General features: G+C 41.4%; 1 protein-coding gene across 21 annotated transcripts in view; it reads right to left on the bottom strand.

Moving 5' to 3' along the window:
* Positions 1-18,658, bottom strand: part of TAF1 (TATA-box binding protein associated factor 1) — an 84,146-nt gene that overhangs the window by 57,358 nt on the left and 8,130 nt on the right. For all 21 annotated transcript variants that reach the window (XR_014835602.1, XR_014835601.1, XR_014835611.1 and 18 more), the window contains exons 6-21: positions 18,278-18,496; positions 17,667-17,885; positions 17,096-17,303; positions 14,394-14,570; positions 13,746-13,873; positions 13,541-13,648; positions 13,255-13,428; positions 12,636-12,809; positions 11,763-11,867; positions 10,543-10,743; positions 10,251-10,392; positions 9,500-9,630; positions 8,482-8,562; positions 1,155-1,304; positions 854-973; positions 344-519 (exon numbers count right to left, since the gene is read on the bottom strand). Coding sequence is in view for 8 of the 21 variants with exons in the window: in XM_021079950.2 (XP_020935609.2) it covers positions 344-519; positions 854-973; positions 1,155-1,304; positions 8,482-8,562; positions 9,500-9,630; positions 10,251-10,392; positions 10,543-10,743; positions 11,763-11,867; positions 12,636-12,809; positions 13,255-13,428; positions 13,541-13,648; positions 13,746-13,873; positions 14,394-14,570; positions 17,096-17,303; positions 17,667-17,885; positions 18,278-18,496 (2,513 nt within the window). In the remaining 13 variants the exon portion in view is untranslated. The remainder of the gene's footprint in view (positions 1-343; positions 520-853; positions 974-1,154; positions 1,305-8,481; positions 8,563-9,499; positions 9,631-10,250; positions 10,393-10,542; positions 10,744-11,762; positions 11,868-12,635; positions 12,810-13,254; positions 13,429-13,540; positions 13,649-13,745; positions 13,874-14,393; positions 14,571-17,095; positions 17,304-17,666; positions 17,886-18,277; positions 18,497-18,658) is intronic.

Below are 18,658 nucleotides of genomic sequence, written 5' to 3'. Positions count from 1 at the left end.
GAAATCTCAGCTACCTGACCACCTCGTCATAGTATTAGGTGACCTTCTCTTCACCATAGTGTCTGGAACCCCACCTCTTTCCAAGCTTGGTTTTTCTGTCATACTAAAACAATATACTTGTGAGAGTCCCCATCATGGTTCAGCAGTAATGAACCCAACTAATATTCATGAGGACGCAGGTTTGATCCCTGACCTCGCTCAGCAGGTTAAGAATCTGGCATTGTCGTGAGCTGTGGTGTAGGTCAGCAGCTCTGATCAACCCCTAGCCTGGGAACTTCCATGTGCCTCGGGTACGACCCCCCCCCCCAAAAAAAAAACACCGAAAAAAACTCCCACAACATACTTGTTCTGTAGGTCAAAGATGCGCTGACATTCTTCTTTGTAACGCTCTTGATGCTCAGCCACAGAAAACCTTGATCCACGGGCAAATTTACTCATGGGTCCCTCTCCAGAACGGGCCTGTTCTGTTGACATTGTCCGTACTACATCTATCACTTCCCAGCGGGACAACTTTTTAATCTACAAAACATAGACATAGGCGCGCGAGCGCGCGCGCGCACACACACACACACACACACACACACACACACACCACTCAGGGATTTCAAAGGACAAACCAGGGAATATGGCTAAAGAACCGGACCAGAAAAAAAAAAAAAAAAAAAAAAAAAAACACCCAAAGCTGGTTAAACCAAGGCTTTGGGAAAGCTAACTCCTGAAAAAGTATCTAAGGTTCAGTCCACCACTACCTACACTACAAAATCATCCACATATTTCCCAACATCTGCCTCCAACTTTCCCCTCTCTATACAAAGCCACTAGGAGCCTCCAAGTTTCCCTCTTCCACACCCACCTCTTCCTCAGGCACACCAAATTTACGCAGAAGTTGCTTGGCATTTTTCAGGGAAAGGCGACGGAGGTCTGCATCTGTTCCTGTCACTGTCTTCTTCACTGGCTGAGGCTCCTTATCATCCTACCTCAGAAACAAAACAGGAAAGAATCCTAGTAAGTTGAACTTCTTATAGTAGGCATTTAAGCCATCCTGTCAATACTTTAATGGCATTCCAGATCCCCGTGCACTCATGTCCACTCCTTAACCTCTATTTCTCCTTTCCTTGATTTTTCATCTTCTAGAAATTCAGTCTCAATCTCACCTTCTGCTGTGTTGGTTTGTTTGGAATCTTCACATAGGAGAATCCTTCACCACACCCTGTGGGATCTGCCACCCCAGTCACCTCCAGGAGACACTTGCCCTTCATGGCAGCAATGAAAGCCCTTGTGGTGTTCCAAGGAGCAGTGCGAACCTGAGGTATAGAAAAAGATTCTAAGAGCAGTGGGAAACATTTGCTCTATGTCTAGCCACACTTAGAAGGTGGGGATAATTACAATAATTTACAATTTGACTCTTTCTTGAACTGTCCACAAAAATCAATAGTTACATAAAGCTGCCCAGTACTCAGCATGCTGTTCTTTCCTATGGTACTAGAATCATGATAATAAACAGAGGTCAAGATCTCAGTCAGCTTAAGTAGGAATATGTGGAACAGTGGTATCCCCTTTAGCCCCATATCCATTGGGTTTCACTCAGAGTTCTCAAAGACGTTACTGCCCCACCCTCCTGACACTCAAAGAGTTAAGTTAGATTGATGACTGCCATTTGATTGTCCAATTGCTCAAATGTCTTCTTTATTTTTTTTTTTTTTTGTCTTTTTGCCATTTCTTGGGCCGCTCTCGCAGCATATGGAGGTTCCCAGGCTAGGGGTCTAATCGGAGCTGTAGCCACTGGCCTACGCCAGAGCCACAGCAACGCGGGATCTGAGCCGCGTCTGCGACCTACACCACAGCTCACGGCAACGCCAGATCTTTAACCCACTGAGCAAGGGCAGGGATCGAACCCGCAACCTCATGGTTCCTAGTCGGATTCGTTAACCACTGCGCCACCATGGGAACTCCTCAAATGTCTTCTTTAGAATGACCCATATATTCTCACAATTAGATGACAGGCATGCTTTACAAAAGAAAAGCATTGGCCCCAATCCCAATAGCGATAAACAAGTATATTCTACCTCTGCCACTGGTTTAGTCAAAAAGGTCTGTGCTCTCCTGTATGATGATCACTGACCCCATAAGATAGTCAGGCAATTAAGACAAGGGAAATGTGATTGTCCAAACAGACCATCCAAGAGTATACATGATTAGCTAGAAAGTAGCCAATTCTCGAGTTCCCTGGTGGCCTAGCAGTTAAGGACTCAACATTGTCACTGCAGTGGCTCAGGTTCAATCCTTGGCCCAGGAATTTCCACATGCTGTGAGCACAGTCGAGAGAAAAAAAAAGTGGCTAATTCTCTATGGGAGATTCAATCCTGAAGGCCATTCAACAGAATCTTAATTCCAGAAATTCTTAGACATCCACTCATTGTTCACTTCAATCTTAGAAGAACAGTACAACAATGCTTCTTTAGTCATTCTTCCTGACCTCACTGACACTCATTCATTTAACAAATACTTATTCAATATCTACTACTTCCTCGAGGACCTCATGTTAGTGAAGGAGAGGCAAAAAACCAACCAAATTCAATACTGCAGAATCAGTGCTAAGATAGGAAAGTAAAAAGTGCTGTATGGAGTTCCCATCGTGGCTCAGCGGAAACGAATCTTACTTGCAACCATGAGGATGCAAGTTCAATCCCTGGCCTCACTCAGTGGGTTAAAGATCCGGTGAGCTGTGGTGTAGGTCGCAGATGGGCCTGGGGTCTGGTGTTGCTGCAGCTGTGGCGCAGGCTAGTGACTATAGCTCCGACTTGACCCCTAGCCTGGGGACTTCCATATGCCATGAGTGCAGCCCTAAAAAATAAATAAATACATACATAAATAAATAAATAAAAAATGCTGTATGTACTTGAAGAAAAGGATGGTGGTTCAATCTTAATGAAGGGTGGGAGTTAGGGCAAGGGTTGAGAAAAGCTTCCAGGAGAGTATAATTTGTAGATGAAGGTCATATGGTAGAGGAGTAGAGAGAAAATATTTTAGGCAGAGGGAATAGCAATTGCAAAGTCCTAGAAGACAACAGAAAGAAATTTAGGGAACTGAATGAATTTTAGTATGTTTGGAATTTAGAGGATATAAATGGACAATGACAGATCAGAGGAGGTTAGAGTTATATTACAAGACCAAAATCATGTAGAATCTTGTGAATCATGCTAAGGACTTCTTCCTAAAAGAAATGAGGACCCAAAGGAAGTTTGGGGGAAAAAGAGTGATATGCTCAAATTTTTGTTTTAAATTGTTTTAAAAGCTCATTTAACTTTTTGACAAATGGTGCTAGAACTGGATATTCACATGCCAAAAAAAAAAAAATGAACCTTAATCTACACCTTGGACCCTCAACAAAAATTAACTCAAAATGAATCTAAACAAAAAATCTAAAACAATAAAAACCTCTAGAAGAAAAAAATAAGAGAAAACATTTGTGACCCTGAGTTAGATAAAAATTTCTTAGATATAACACCAAAACCACAAGCAACAGAGAAGATTTACAAGTTAGACTTTTGCTCTTCATCAGACACTGTTAAACAATTAAGACAAGCCTCAGAATGAGAGAAAATCTTTGTAAATCACAAACCTGGAGTTCCCGTCATGGTTCAGTGGAAACGAATCTGACTAGCATCCATGAGGACACAGGCTCTATCCCAGGCCTCACTTAGTGGGTTAAGGATCTGACGTTGCCATGAGCTGTGGTGTAGGTCACAGACGAGGAGGCTCGGATCCCAAGTTGCTGTGGCTGTGGCGAAGGCCGGCAGCATCAGCTCCAATTGGACCCCTAGCCTGGGACCCTCCACATGCTGCGGGTGTGGCCCTAAAGATACACACACACACACACACAAAATCACAAACCTGATAAAAGACTTGGACCTAGAATACATAAAAAAATCTCAAAACTCAAGAAGAAAACAAGCAACTAATTAAAAATAAAAATGGGCAAATGAGGTTCCTGTTGGGGCTCATTGGTATCAAACCCGACTAGTATCCATGAGCATGCAGGTTCAATCCCTGGCCCCGCTCAGTGGGTTAAGGATCCAGCATTGCTGTGACCTACAGTGCAGGTCACAGATGCAGCTCAGATCACACACTGCTGTGGCTGTGGCATAGGCCAGCAGCTGTAGCTCCAATTCAACCCCTAACCTGGGAACTTCCATATGTCGCAGGTGCAGCCCCAAAAAGCAAAAAAAAAAAAAAAAGGCAAATAAGATAAACAGACCCTTGACCAAAGAAGGTAAGTGGATAATAAGCACATAAAAAGATGCTCAACATCTTTAGCTATCAGGGAAATGTAAATTAAAAAGGTAATGACAAGAGTTCCTGCTGTGGGTTAAGGATCTGGCATTGCCGCAGCTGTGGTGTAGGTTGCAGTTGCAGCTCAGATTTGATTCCAGGCCCAGGAACTTCCACATTGCTACAGGTGGGGCAAAAAACCCCCAAAACTGCAATGACAGATCACTTCACATAAGTAGGTAATAATAATAATAATAATAAATGGAGAGCAAGTGTTGACAAGGATGTGGAAAAACTGGAACCCTCAAACAATGCTAGTAAGAATGTAAAAATGGTGCAACCACTGTGTTAAAAAGTCTGGCAGTTCTTCCAAAAGTAAAACTTAGGAGTTACCATAAAACCCAAAACTTGCACTTCTAGGTATTTACCCAAAGAAAAAACAAAAAGAAACATACGTCCATACAAAGATTTATACATGGATACTCAACAGCAACTTTATTCATAATAGCCAAAAACTGGGAATAACCAAACTGTCTTTTGACGGGTGATTAAACAAACTGTGGTACATCCATACTACGGAATATTATGCAGCAATAAAATGAACAAACTATTAATATACACAACTACTTGGATGAATCTCAACATATTACAGAGTGAAAAAGAAAAAGAAAGAATGCAAATGGTGCTATGAAAATAGAATATCCACATGTAAAATAATAAAGGTGGATCTTTACTTTAAACCACATACAGAAATTAACTGGAAATGGGACAAAGACCAAAAGGTAAGCACTAAAACTATAAAACCCTTTGGAATTCCCTTATGACACAGCAGGTTATGTATCCAGCATTGTCACCGCAGTGGCCCAGGTTGCTGCTGTGGTGCAGCTTTGATCCCTGGCCTGAGAACTATTTGGGCATGGCCAAAATAAATAAATAAAACTCTTAGAAAAAACAGTCAACAAGCTTTGCAACACTGGATTTAACAATGAATTCTTGAATATGGAACCAAAAGCACATGCAACAAAAGTAAAATTATAAACTGGACCACATCAAAATTTAAAACTTCTTTGCATCAAAGGACACGAGAGCAAAAGGCAACATACAGAATGGGAGAAAATATTTGCATAATATATACATGAAAAAGAGGTTAACATTCAGAATACATAAACAACAACCGCCAAAAAACACATACAACCCAATGAAAAATGGGCAAAGGGCCTGAACAGACATTTCTCAAAATAAGACCTTATAAATGGCCAACAAGCTCATGAAAAGATACTAATCATTAGGGAAATGCAAATCAAAACCACAATGAGACATCTCCTCACACTGAGATGGCTACTTATAAAGATAACAATAAATAATAAGTGTTGGCATAATTGGAACTATTCTACATCATTGATAGGAATGTAAAACAGTGCAGCTGCTTTTGAAAACAGTATGGAAATACCTCAAAAAACTAAAAATAGAACTACCATGTGATCCAGTTATCCCACTTTTGGGTATATACAAAGAAGAACTGAAAGCAGTGTCTTGATAAATTTTTTAGGGGGCCACAACCACACTCATGGCATGCAGAAGTTACTGAGCCAGGGATCAAACCCACGCCACAACAGTGATTCAAGCCACAGCAGTGACCCTTAACCACCAAGCCACCAGAGAACTCCATGAAGAGATACTTGCACATCCATGTTCACAGCAGCATTATTCAGCCAAGAGGTGGAAACAATATAACTGTCCATCAATGGATGGATAACCAAAATAACATTCTGTGCTTTATACATATATACATATGCCAGGTCATTACCCAGCTTTAAAAAGGAAGGAAACTCTGACACATGCTACAACATGAATGAACCATGAGAATATTATGCCAGATGAAACTAATCAGTCACATAAAAATCAATACTGCATGATTCCACTTAGGTGAAGTATCTAGACTAGTAAAAATCATAAGGACAGAAAGGAGACTAGTGGTTGCCAGGGGCTGGGGGAGGGAGGAATGAGAAATTATTGTTTAATAGGTAATAGAGTTCCAGTTTTACAAGATGAAAAGAGGTTCTAGAGATTGGCTGTACAACAGTGTGAATGTACTTAACGGTACTAACTACTACACACTTACAGGTTAAGATGGTAAATTTTATGTTATGCGTATTTTACCACAATTTTAAAAAAAGAGAAAGCATATATGCAACTGTATGATTCCATTTATCTAAAATTCTAAAAAAATGCACACTAATCTATAGTGACAGAAAGCAGATCAGTGTTTTCAGGGGACAGGGAGGGCAGAGAAAAGGGAGGAGAGGGGAGAAAGGGATTTCAAAGAGGCACAAAGAAACTTAAGGGTCTGACTGATACACTCAATACCCTGTCACAACAATTTCAATTATAAACAAACATCAAAACAGTACACTTTAAATACATGCTGTGTATTGTATAGCAACCATCTCAATAAAGCTGATTTTTTTTTTTTTTGTCTTTTTGCTATTTCCTTGGGCCGCTCCCTCGGCATATGGAGGTTCCCAGGCTAGGGGTCGAATCAGAGCTGGAGCCGCCAGCCTACGCCAGAGCCACCGGCCTACGCCAGAGCCACAGCAACGCAGGATCCGAGCCGCGTCTGCAATCTACACCACAGCTCACAGCCAACACTGGATCCTTAACCCACTGAGCAAGGGCAGGGACCGAACCCGCAACCTCATGGTTCCTAGTCGGATTCGTTAACCACTGCGCCACAACGGGAACTCCTGATTTTTTTTTTTTTTTTTCCTTTTTTAGGGCCGCACCCACGGCATGTGAAAGCTCCCCGGCTAAGGACTGAATCCACAGCCACAGCAACACGGGATCCGAGCCACATCTGCAACCTACACCACAGCTCATGGCCAACGCCAGATCCTTAAACCACCGAGCAAGGCCCGGGATAGAACCCTTGTCTTCATGGATACTAGTCGGATTCATTACCACCGAGCCACAACAGGAACTCCAAAGCTGATTTAAAGGAAAAAAAAAAAAAAAAAAGATAGTTTCCCAAAGCAACAGAAATAAAAGCAAAAATAAACCAGTGGGACCTAATCAAACTGACCAGCTTTTGCACAGCAAAGGAAACCAAAAAGAAAACAAAAAGACAGCTTACAGAATGGGAGAAAATAGTTTCAAATGATGCAACTGACAAGGGCTTAATCTCTAAAATATACAATTTATACAACTCAACAGCAAAAAAGCCAACAACCCAATGGAAAAATAAGCAGAAAACCTGAATAGGCATTTCTCCAAGGAAGATATACGATGGCCAACAAGCACATGAAAAAATGCTCAATATCCCTGATTATTAGAGAAATGCAAATCAAAACTACCATGAGATACCACCTCACACCAGTCAGAATGGCCATCATTAATAAGTCCACAAATAACAAACGCTGAAGGCGGTGTGGAGAAAAGGGAACTCTCCCGCACTGTTGGTGAGAATGCAAGCTGGCACAAACACTATGGAGAACAGTAGGGAGGTACCTTAGAAAACTGTCCACAGAACTACCATATGACCCAGCAATCCCACTCTTGGGCATATATCCGGACAAAACTTTCCTTGAAAATGACACATGCACCCGCATGTTCATTGCAACAATATTCACAATAGTGAAGACATGGAAACAACCTAAATGTCCATCAACAGATGATTGGATTAAGAAGATGTGGTATATGTACACAATGGAATACTACTCAGCCATAAAAAAGAACAAAATAATGCCATTGGCAGCAACAGGGATAGAACCAGAGACTCTCATACTGAGTGAAGTAAGTCAGAAAGAGAAAGACAAATACCATATGATATCACTTATATCTGGAGTCTAATATATGGCACAAATGAACCTTTCCACAGAAAAGAAAATCATGGACTTGGAGAATAGACTTGTGGTTGTCAAGGGGGAGGGGGAAGGAGTGGGATGAATTGGGAGCTTAAGGTTAATACATGCAGACTATTGCCTTTGGAATGGATTAACAATGAGATCCTGCTGTGTAGCACTGGGAACTATGTCTAGTCACTTATGATAGAGCATAATAGAAAAAAAAATGTATACATGTATGTGTAAGTGGGTTACCATGCTGTACAGTAGGAAAAAAATAATGTATGGGGAAATAAAAAAAATTTTTAATTAAAAAAATTTAAATTAAAAAAGGATAAATGGAATGTACTAATAAAGATTAAAGCCTTACCTCATCATCAATCTTCATCTGGAAATCTTCCTCGTTTTCCTCTTCTGGAGCAAAAAAGGACTTCTCACCATAGCCAGCATCCTGGAAAAGGACAAATCCATGCAAAAATCAATCAATATATTGGAAAACACAAAGCTCAAGTTTCACTGAATAACAAGTACAGAACATCAAAATATATTTTGCATAGAGAATGGATTCTGGGAGTTCCCGCCGTGGCACAGTGATTAACGAATCCGACTAGGAACCATGAGGTTGCAGGTTCGGTCCCTGCCCTTTCCTTGCTCAGTGGGTTAAGGATCCGGCGTTGCCGTGAGCTGTGGTGTAGGTTGCAGACGCGGCTCGGATCCCGCGTTGCTGTGGCTCTGGAGTAGGCCGGTGGCTACAGCTCCGATTCGACCCCTAGCCTGGGAACCTCCATATGCCGTGGGAGCGGCCCAAGAAATAGCAAAAAAAAAGAATGGATTCTGTAAAGTCTTAGGTATATCTATCACCATTCTACATCCTTAGGCTGATATATGTGGACAGTTATGGCCCATAAGGTAGGTGAATAAACATGCTTATTAACTCAGTGGGACAGAGTTATGCTATCCCACCACAGCTAGAGCTTTCCTACTTTGACCTGATGAGGATTTTATGCTTCTGTACATCATACATCCAAAACCATCATCATCTCTGCCCACCTGGAAGGCTGTGGAAAACAAGTGAGAAGTACTTCCTCTGCTTACATGCCTGTCTACTTGTAAAGAACAGAGATTAAACTCATCTCCAATGAAGGAACAACCATTTTCAAAGAAAAACAATATGCCCTAAGTCCCTCACTAAGCCTTCCCACTGGCATTTAACTACAGTGCAGTTTACCCCAGAACTGATGTACAGAGTACCCCATACAGTTTGAATTTTTAAATAATTGGTAATAATCTAGTAACCATGATTCCTAAGCCAGCGAGAATAGTTTTCATCTTCATCTCTCTGAAAACAACCCATAAGCATAGGTAGTGCCTAAGAGGAAGGTGTTCACCTTCAATCGCTGCTCTGCGGCTATCATGCTGTAATAAGCACAGCACTGTTCTGGAGACACCATGGCTCTGATCTCCTCTTCAGTTGGCAAACGAAAATCTGACTTTAGCACCCACCAGTTTGAGTCCATCCCTAGAAAAGGTAAGAAAAAATGAGACTGTTCTGAATTCCCAAGGTCCTTTCACTGACAGCAACAGGGACAGCAAACCAAGACTGAACCAGGCAATGTCCTAGAAAGTATCAGGCCCAGCCATACTGCTAGGTTTTCTACATCTAAGACATCCAACAATCGCACTGAATTTCCTGACAAGCAGAATTAAATAGCAATCAGAGCCTCCATAATTAAAAGATTTGATACCTCCTTTTGATGTCTCTCTCTCCCTCTCTCCAAATATATATATTTCTTTTTTTTTTAAGGGCCACACCCATGGTATATGAAGTTCCCAGGCTAGGGGTCGAACTGGAATTACAGCTGCCAGCCACGGCCATAGTCACAGCCACGCCAGATCTGGGCTGTGTCTGCGACCTACACCACAGCTCACGGCGATGCCGGGTCCTTAACCCAATGAATGGGGCCAGGGATTGAACCCATGTCCTCATGGATACTAGAGTCAGGTTTGATACTGCTGAGCCACAATGGGAACTCCTATTTATTTCTTTTTATTAGCTGTATGCCTATCATTTAACTGGAAGCCCTAATTCTTTTCTTGGAAAGAGGCAGAGAGGAATGATTATCAGTCACAACCGATGACCTGTGCGCTTGAAGTCAGCACAGAGCTTTAGCCTCTTCCGGATGCTGCTTTCTGAATGGGAAGGAAAGGCTTTTTTTATATCTTCCATTCGAATACGCCGTGGCCGATCTTTACTCTTCCAGAACAGGCGGTAAATAAAAACCTGCCCAACAAACAAAAAAATTTTTTATTTGGTAAAGTAAGGATAAAAGTCCTCATCAGGGCCCCCTCCCCTGATAAGTCCCAATGTGCCCCCAAATCCACATATCCTTTTATGTACATCTAGACCGCCTTCTTACCCTCTCATTCTTACCTGGAGAAAGTCTCGAATATGTGTATTGGCTCTTTTGGAGTTGGGCCCAGGAACTTCAAACAAGGGGCACTGCTGGCCAACCACAAAAATATCCACTAATTCCCGAATATAGTAACCTTGTCTTGTGCGAATGATAAGGAAGTCAGTTTCTGGCATCTTATGAAGATAAATTGGAGCACGAAAAAGGTTGTTCTCAAATGCCTAACAAAAATAAAAACACAAAAGTTATATACAGTGAAGTGCAGGACAGTTAGTAAACTCATAAGAACGGAAAATCAAGCTTGTTTGTTCTCCATCCCCACTATGCCACCTAAGATCTATCAAGTAATATAAATAAGGTACAATAGGGAATATCAAATGGAATTAGACAGATTATTTTTTACTCAGTGGCTACCTTTAAGAGTAACAGAGAAATCACAGGATTTTGATTCAGATGACACTGGACCTGCCATACACCAATGATATCACATTAAGTTATCTATGAACTCAGTTTTCCTCATCTACAAAATGGAAATACTTAAAAATGCCTATACTTCACAGAAATGCTACGAAGATTACATATGAAAATCACTTTATAAACTAATAGGTACTATACCACTGCCCTGGGCCCCAGCATAGGCCCTGATATATGTGAGATCAAAACATTTATTAAGTAAATAGAAAAAATAAAACAACAAAAACAACTAATGAATTAAGAAAGTGTGCTAGAAAGAATAAACACGCAGGACAGAAACATTTGAGCTTGTTTAGGCAGCAACCAGATGGGGATCAACCGTCACAAGAATCTGTGATTCTAAGAAAAGAGTTCGCAAAAAAAAAAATCAGAAAAGTAGAAAGAGGGAAGATCTTCAATACATACATGTACTGTACTTCAATACATATGGATCTTCACTACATAAACATTCATAAATTAACCGTAGTAAGTTATTAATCCCAGATTGACTTCCCAATGCCACCCAGACGTTTCTGGACTTCTTACCAGTACGTATTTTCAAAAAACTATTTCAAATTTAAACTTACTGAATAACATAATTAGGAATGAGTTTTAATAAAAAATGTAAAAAAATTTTTTTAGATTGTAATCATTTTTACATCATTCTTTCCCACATTAGATATATAAACAGTATCTCTATCAACTAGAATTGGTTCCTTTTGGACTGACTAGCTCCTCCTCTGTCAATTTCCTTAGGAAAGAGTTATAACAGGAAAGAATTCCTCACCTGCAGTAATTGGCCAGGATGGAGCGAGCCTAGGAAAGGAGATGTATGGCAGTAAACAGTTTCTCCATATTTACAATCTGGGGCTCCGGGATCTTTTCCAGGTTTCTAATAAGGAATGCAGCAGACCCAGTTACTATCACAGAATATAATCAATAAGCTTATACAACATGGTCCATGAGCACAGCATTCTATTTCTAACTGCAAAAAAAAGATAAAATAGGCGTTTCTGTTGTGGCTTGGCAGAAACCAAGCTCACTAGTATCCAAGAGGACACAGATTTGATCCTTGGCCTCGCTTAGTGGGTTAGAGATCCGGTGTTGCCATGAGCTGTGGTGTAGTTCGCAGACATGGCTCAGATCCTGCATCACTATGGCTGTAGTGTGGCCAGCAGCTACAGCTCCAATTTGACCCCTAGCCTGGGAACCTCCATATGCTGCAGGCGCGGCCCTAAAAAGACCAAAAAATAAAAATAAAAATAAAAAAATAAATTTATAATATAAAAAAGGCAAGTTCCCATGTGGTACAGTGGGTTAAGGATCTGGCATTGCTGCAACTGTGGCATGGGTTCAGTCCTTAGCCCAGGAACTTCCACATACCACAAGTACAACCAAGAAAAAAAAAAAGACAAAATACAAGTTCACAGATGATCACTGGATATATGGCTATCTATAGATATATCAAGAACAAAGATTTTCTGGAGTTGAATTCCCTTACAGTACAGTGGGTTAAGGATCAGGTGCCGTCACTGCAATAGCTTGGGTTGCTGCTATGGTGTGGGTTCAATACCGGCCTAGGAACCTTTACATGCCACAAGTGTGGCCAAAAAGAGAGAGAGGAGAGAGAAAACACAAGATTTTCTAAGCAGAGACTCACCCGCTTATAGTAGTTTTTTATCTTGGTTGCCATGCCAACCTGCATCATTAATGGTCCATTTTCCTCACTATATTCCGCAAGAATAAGATCTCCATCTTTGCCTGTAAGATCCTGAGGTGTGCGCATAAAAAACATCTCTCCACCACCTGAAGCTTGCCTCTCTTGTTCTCTCATCTGCCAAAAACAAAGAGAATACAATACAGCTACCAAAAGGAAAATAATTACACACAGTGATGTTCACTGCAACATCAAAAACTTTTACTTGCCTTTTTTTTTTCCAATTTCATTGCAAAAATTTAGGAACATGAAGTCGAAACTATGAACACTTATTATCCCACCACCACCTAATTATAACTATTTTTGCCACATTTGTTTTATCTATAACTATTTCTCTATAGATTTTGCTGAACCATTTTTGAAAGTTGCAGTTATCATAACACTTCACCAGTTTCACATGTATCTCCTAAGAATAAGAACATTCCCCTAAATAATGGCAATAACATTCTATCACTTCTAAGAAACAATATTCCCAAGTATCTAATATTCCAGTCCATTCCCCCCATTTTTATATTCCAATGTCTTTTACAGCTGTTTTTTTCTAACCAGGATTCAATCATACCTTAGCCTTCTTTTTGATGTGCTTTAGCAAGGGCTGGACTGAATGGGGACCTGGCTGAGATAGTGCCCCAAAAGAGTACTTCTTTAGAGGTGGGCGATGGAACTGACGGAGTTTGATGGGCCCCATGTGGGTAGGAAAGAAAGGCTGACGTAATTCCACAGCAGGAATTGAGTGCTAAGAAACACAAGGATTCAAATTAGACTCTACCCTAAGCAAGAATTACCCATACCCTCCATCAGAATGAAGTAGTGGTTCCCATCCACCACACAAAAATTGCTACTTTTACCTGGATAATATTTCCTCCAAAGGTGCCTCGAAGACCTTGTTGCTTAGGGTAGTAATATTCATCATTCGAGAGGTTCCATGGATCTTTCACTTCTGGCTGAGACATGTTCTAATGAAAAGTCATCAAATAAACCTTAGTCAGACTATCCTTCTCCATTTCTGTTCTTTGTTCTTCTAAACACCAAATCCCTATTCCCTTCACAGACCTGCTGTGGTTCCTCCTTGATGACTCCTGTTTTCCCCAAGAGAATTCGACTCTTCTTCAGAGATGACTCCTTCTTACTCTCCTTGGAGGGGGAGTTAGAAGTAGCCTCTTCCTTCTCATCTGGAATTTCTGAGGAGGAAATAAAAGTCACCCTGGAGTTGTTATCCCTGAAGATTCACCTTTCCTATTGACACCTCAGCAATTCCTAACCAGATTTCTCATCCGTCCCCAGACCACTTGTACTCCATGATTAACTCCAACCAACTGAACTACACCCCCAACACCTCTAAGGTAATACTTTCCAAAATTCCTATGCAATGAGTTTTCCCTAAACAACACGCAAATACTAGAAACCGAAAGCCGTAACCTTGCTGTCTCAAACTGCTATCAACATGCTTCTAGTCTTGAGGTTCCTTTGTGACCCAGTGAGTTACGGATCTGGCATTGTTTCTGCAGTGGCTCAGGTTGCTGCTGCAGTGCAGGTTCAATCCCTGGCCTGGCAACTTCCACATGCTGTGGGTGTGACCAAAAAGGAAAAAAAAATGCTAGTCTTGGCCTTCCCAACCCTTCTGATTTCCTCCTGCCTGCTGAAAGGAGCAGCAAACTGTCAGTTATGAAGGAGGAACACTAGCCCCAGTTAGTACCATACCCAAAATGAGGTTCTCATCATTGGGATCAAGTGTTAAAACAGGAGGCTCCAACAGCCGGGGCATGGCCTGAGCATCCCAAATGATGTTGTCCTCCCAGCGTCCATATACCAGCTCCTCATTGTCAATGGGAAAAATGGAATACCAAGGCTTGTCATCATCCAGAGTTGCTGCAAAACCTAGTCAAAACACAAGGAAACACTCAGTAACAAACAAAACATTCATGCCTTCAACCATGATTCTAGCAGAGGAAAAAGGAGCAAAATGTTAGTGGTTACTCATATGGCTGCTTTAAAGGAACCTAATGGATACAATGTATTTCTCACTTTTAAAAAAATGTGTCAGCAGGGAGTACCCATTGTGGCTCAGTGGAAAGCCACCCAACTAGAAGCCCTGAGGATGTGGGTTCGATCCCTGGTCTTGCTCACTGGATTAACGATCCAGGGTTGCCCTGAGCTGCAGTGTAGGTCACAGACTCGTCTCAGGGCCCACATTGCTGTGGCTGTGGTGTAGACCCACAGCTATAGCTCCAATTCGACCCCTACGCTGGAAACTTCCATATGCCTTACCTACGGCCCTAAAAAAGCAAAAAAAAAAAAAAAAAGTTGCAGCCAAAAATGTTCATTGCAATATTTTTTGTAATAGTCAAAACTTCGCCAAATGTTTAATAAGGAACTGATTAAGGAGTTCCCGTCACGGTGCAGTGGTTAACGAATCCGACTAGGAACCATCAAGTTGTGGGTTCGGTCCCTGCCCTTGCTCAGTGGGTTAACGATCCGGCGTTGCCATGAGCTGTGGTGTAGGTTGCAGACAGGGCTCGGATCCTGCGTTGCTGTGGCTCTGGCATAGGCCAGGGGCTACAGCTTCGATTAGACCCCTAGCCTGGGAACTTCCATATGCCGCAGGAGCAGCCCAAAGAAATAGCAAAAACACACACACACACACAAAAGGAACTGATTAAATAAATTGTGGTAATAAATGATATGGTAAAATACACTAACAATAAATGTAGTCATACATACATTTAATAATTATTGGCAATATATGAAAAATATCTACGTAAGACTACTTTGTAACCAATAAAGTGTTAGTGGAAGAATGGAAGGAAGAAGGAAAAAAATGATTTCTTAGATTTAAAAAGACAGGTGTTCCTTGGTGGCCTGGTGGTTAAGGACTCAGCTTTGTCACTCCTGTGGCTTGGATTCAATCCCTAGCCTGAGAACTGACACATGCCAAGGGCATGGCCAAAAAAATAAAAAACAAGACCATTTTCGATTTTCCTTTGAATTATAAAAGTAATGCAGATTAACTCAAGAAAATGTGGAAAATATAGAAAAGGTATAAAGAAGAAAACTGAAGCTGTTTGTGATCTTACAAACCAGAAAGAACCACTGTGAACTCCATGGTTTATTTCCTTACAGTAAACTTTGTTTATAGTGTGCTTTTTTCTTTACACAAACGGAGTATCAAATATGCCACTTCATATCTGGGTTTTTCCCATTTAAAATGAGTGCCCCTTGGAGTTCCCGTTGTGGCTCAGTGGAAACAATCCGACTAGGAACCATAAAGTTGCAGGTTCGATCCCCAGCCTCGTTCAGTGGGTCAAGAATCTGGTATTGCCTTGAGCTGTGGTGTAGGTCGCAGAATCTGCCATTGCTATGGCTGTGGAGTAGGCTGGTGGCTACAGCTCTGATTAGACCCCTAGCCTGGGAACCTCCACATGCTGCAAGTGCGGCCCTAAAAAGACAAGACAAAAAATAAAATAAAAATTAAAATTAAAATGTGTTCCCCATGTCATTAAACACTTTTTATAATGGGAGAAAAAATTATGTATACAATGTATGTGTAACTGGGTCCCCATGCTGTACAGTGGGGAAAAAAAAAAGTGTGTTGGAGGAAATAACAATAAAAAATAAATTTAAAAAAAAGATTCTGCTTGAATTGAAATAAAAACATTTTTTATGAAGAACTTTAAATGACAGTAATATGTTCAGTGAAACGCACAACATAAAACACTGTATCTATAGGAATGAGCTCAGCTACATACACACAAAACAGAAAACGGAATGCAAAACACCAAAAAACTAAGAGCTGATAGTCTCTAGATAGCAAGATTACCAGTGATTTTTTTTTTTTTTTTTTTTTTTTTGCTTTTTAGGGCCGAATCCACAGCATATGGAGGCTCCTGGGCTAGGGGTCAAATTGGAGCTGTAGCCACTGGCGTACACCGCAGACATGCAATATGGGATCCGAGCTGTGTCCTCATGGATGCTAGTCAGATTCGTTTCCTCTGAGCCACAATGGGAACTCCACCAGTGATTTTTCTGATACTGTACTGTATTTTCAAAGTTTTTTACATTAAGTATAGCATACCTTTTGCATGTGTGCAAGTGTATTTAAGGAGGGAAAAAGCAAATTCTAGAATGATAAAGGACCTTTGGAAACAAAAGAAATTCTAAACATAAAAGCACTGTTAGAGTTCAGAAAGATCTTTAACTTCAAAGTAGTTACCACATTTTTCTAATGAGAAATCAGAGTCCATCCTAGCTTATTAATAGTGTAAAAAATTATTATGGACTAGAATTAGGGCTCATATCCAAAACATTTCAGTGTCCCTCAGTAGCAGAAAAGATCGCAGCTAAGCCCATTTAAGATGACTGAGATGAAGGACAGTGTGCTGGATACAGCAGGTACAGAAGCACACCTTGCTGAACATTGTAAGCCATGGCATTCCTAGTCATGCTAGAAGGAAGCCAGCCTGCCAGGCTTGCACGCTGAGGTTTTGTCCCTTTGTGTTTGACATCCTCCCCATCCCAGATGATATCATCCTCCCAGTGCAGCTGTGTCACCATCAGGAAGTTTTCATCAGCCAGGAGATCAGTGCCACTGCTTTCCTCAAGTTTCCTGAAGTCCTACAGAAGTAGGGGAGGAACAACAAATCCCTGAATGGTCACTGGTCAAAGTTCCCACTCCAAATCCCACAAGAGATACATCAGATACATCAAATATGGTCCCAGACTTGAGGGAAGAATCTGACGATGAAGGAATACCTGCCTCCTCCCACTTCTAGACTGGCACAGCACTCATTTCACAAACAGAGTAACTGCAATGGGGCTGAGTTGCCAGGGTGATCTACCATACCAAACCAAAGGCTTAGACAACTCAATCTTCCACCAAAGAAACCCTATACAATACCACCCCCCCAACTGAAAAGTAAAGTAAAACTAACAGGGCTCTGGGCACAGATTCTTTTCTTACATACCAGTGTTGCTTACCTCTATCATTCTACATTTTGTCACAGGTTCATGTTCCATCTTCCTCAGTTTGAACCCATAGTCAAACCCACTGCCATCTTCAGGAACACCCAGCATATCATACCACAGTCGGGCAGGTCCATAACGCCACTCAGCCACTCTCGGTTTGGTGTCTGTCACTTTATCTATATCTCCAGTTGATTGGGAAAACTTGGACTCCACAGGAGCCATCATTGTGATCTGTAACAGAACAAGAGAAGGGGAGGGGGACATTCTGATCCCAGATGCCCCAAGGCTATAAGGAATTAACAGGCAGGAGGGGAACTTAGAGAAGCCAAAAGGATGATTCTTGAGTAGGACTGGAGTTAGAATGTAGACAATGGAGGTGTATGATGGCACACTCTGCCTGTCATTCAACTTTCCTATTCACCACTGTATCACCATCTGCCTGAACCCAATACTTTTCTATTACAACAGAGAAAGGACAACCACTGGGACTGAAATCATGATTTCTTAATGATCATCAGCACAGGATGCTGCCTGCCAAAATGTTATTTTCTATTAGACATAAGTTAGGGAGAACTCATTTGTTCCCTTCACAGGTCTTAATTCCAGGTCTCTACTTTGCCTACTTCATCATCAGAGAGACACTGCTCTGGAGGTGGTGGTGGAGCGTAGTCATAGTTCCACAAAGACTTCTGGTTGACTTCTGATTCTACGGAGCACTCCACCTCCTGGATCTGCTCTTCCTGTATTAGCTCACGGTGCTTCTTCTTCCTCTTTCTCCGAGCACTCCGCCAAACAGATGGGACATTCTTCCCTGGTCCGAAAAGACGTAGGAAGCGTAATACCTAAAACACAAAACATGTTACTATGTCAGAGACTCAATGCCAGATAGGAAAACTAGCTCTGGGTGTGGAAACTCCCTTAAAGAGTCCACTCAACTGTGAGGGAGGGATCAAGAAATGCTGAACTCGGATTTGTAACATCTACCAAAAAAGCAAAGTATTCCT

Source organism: Sus scrofa, chromosome X, assembly GCF_054392235.1.
Source record: "Sus scrofa isolate SSC_HxYL_T2T_F1_AM1 chromosome X, Sscrofa_HxYL_maternal_Yorkshire_Landrace_v2.0, whole genome shotgun sequence".
Classification (NCBI taxonomy): domain Eukaryota; kingdom Metazoa; phylum Chordata; class Mammalia; order Artiodactyla; family Suidae; genus Sus; species Sus scrofa.
This window is presented reverse-complemented; position numbering and strand designations above follow the sequence as displayed.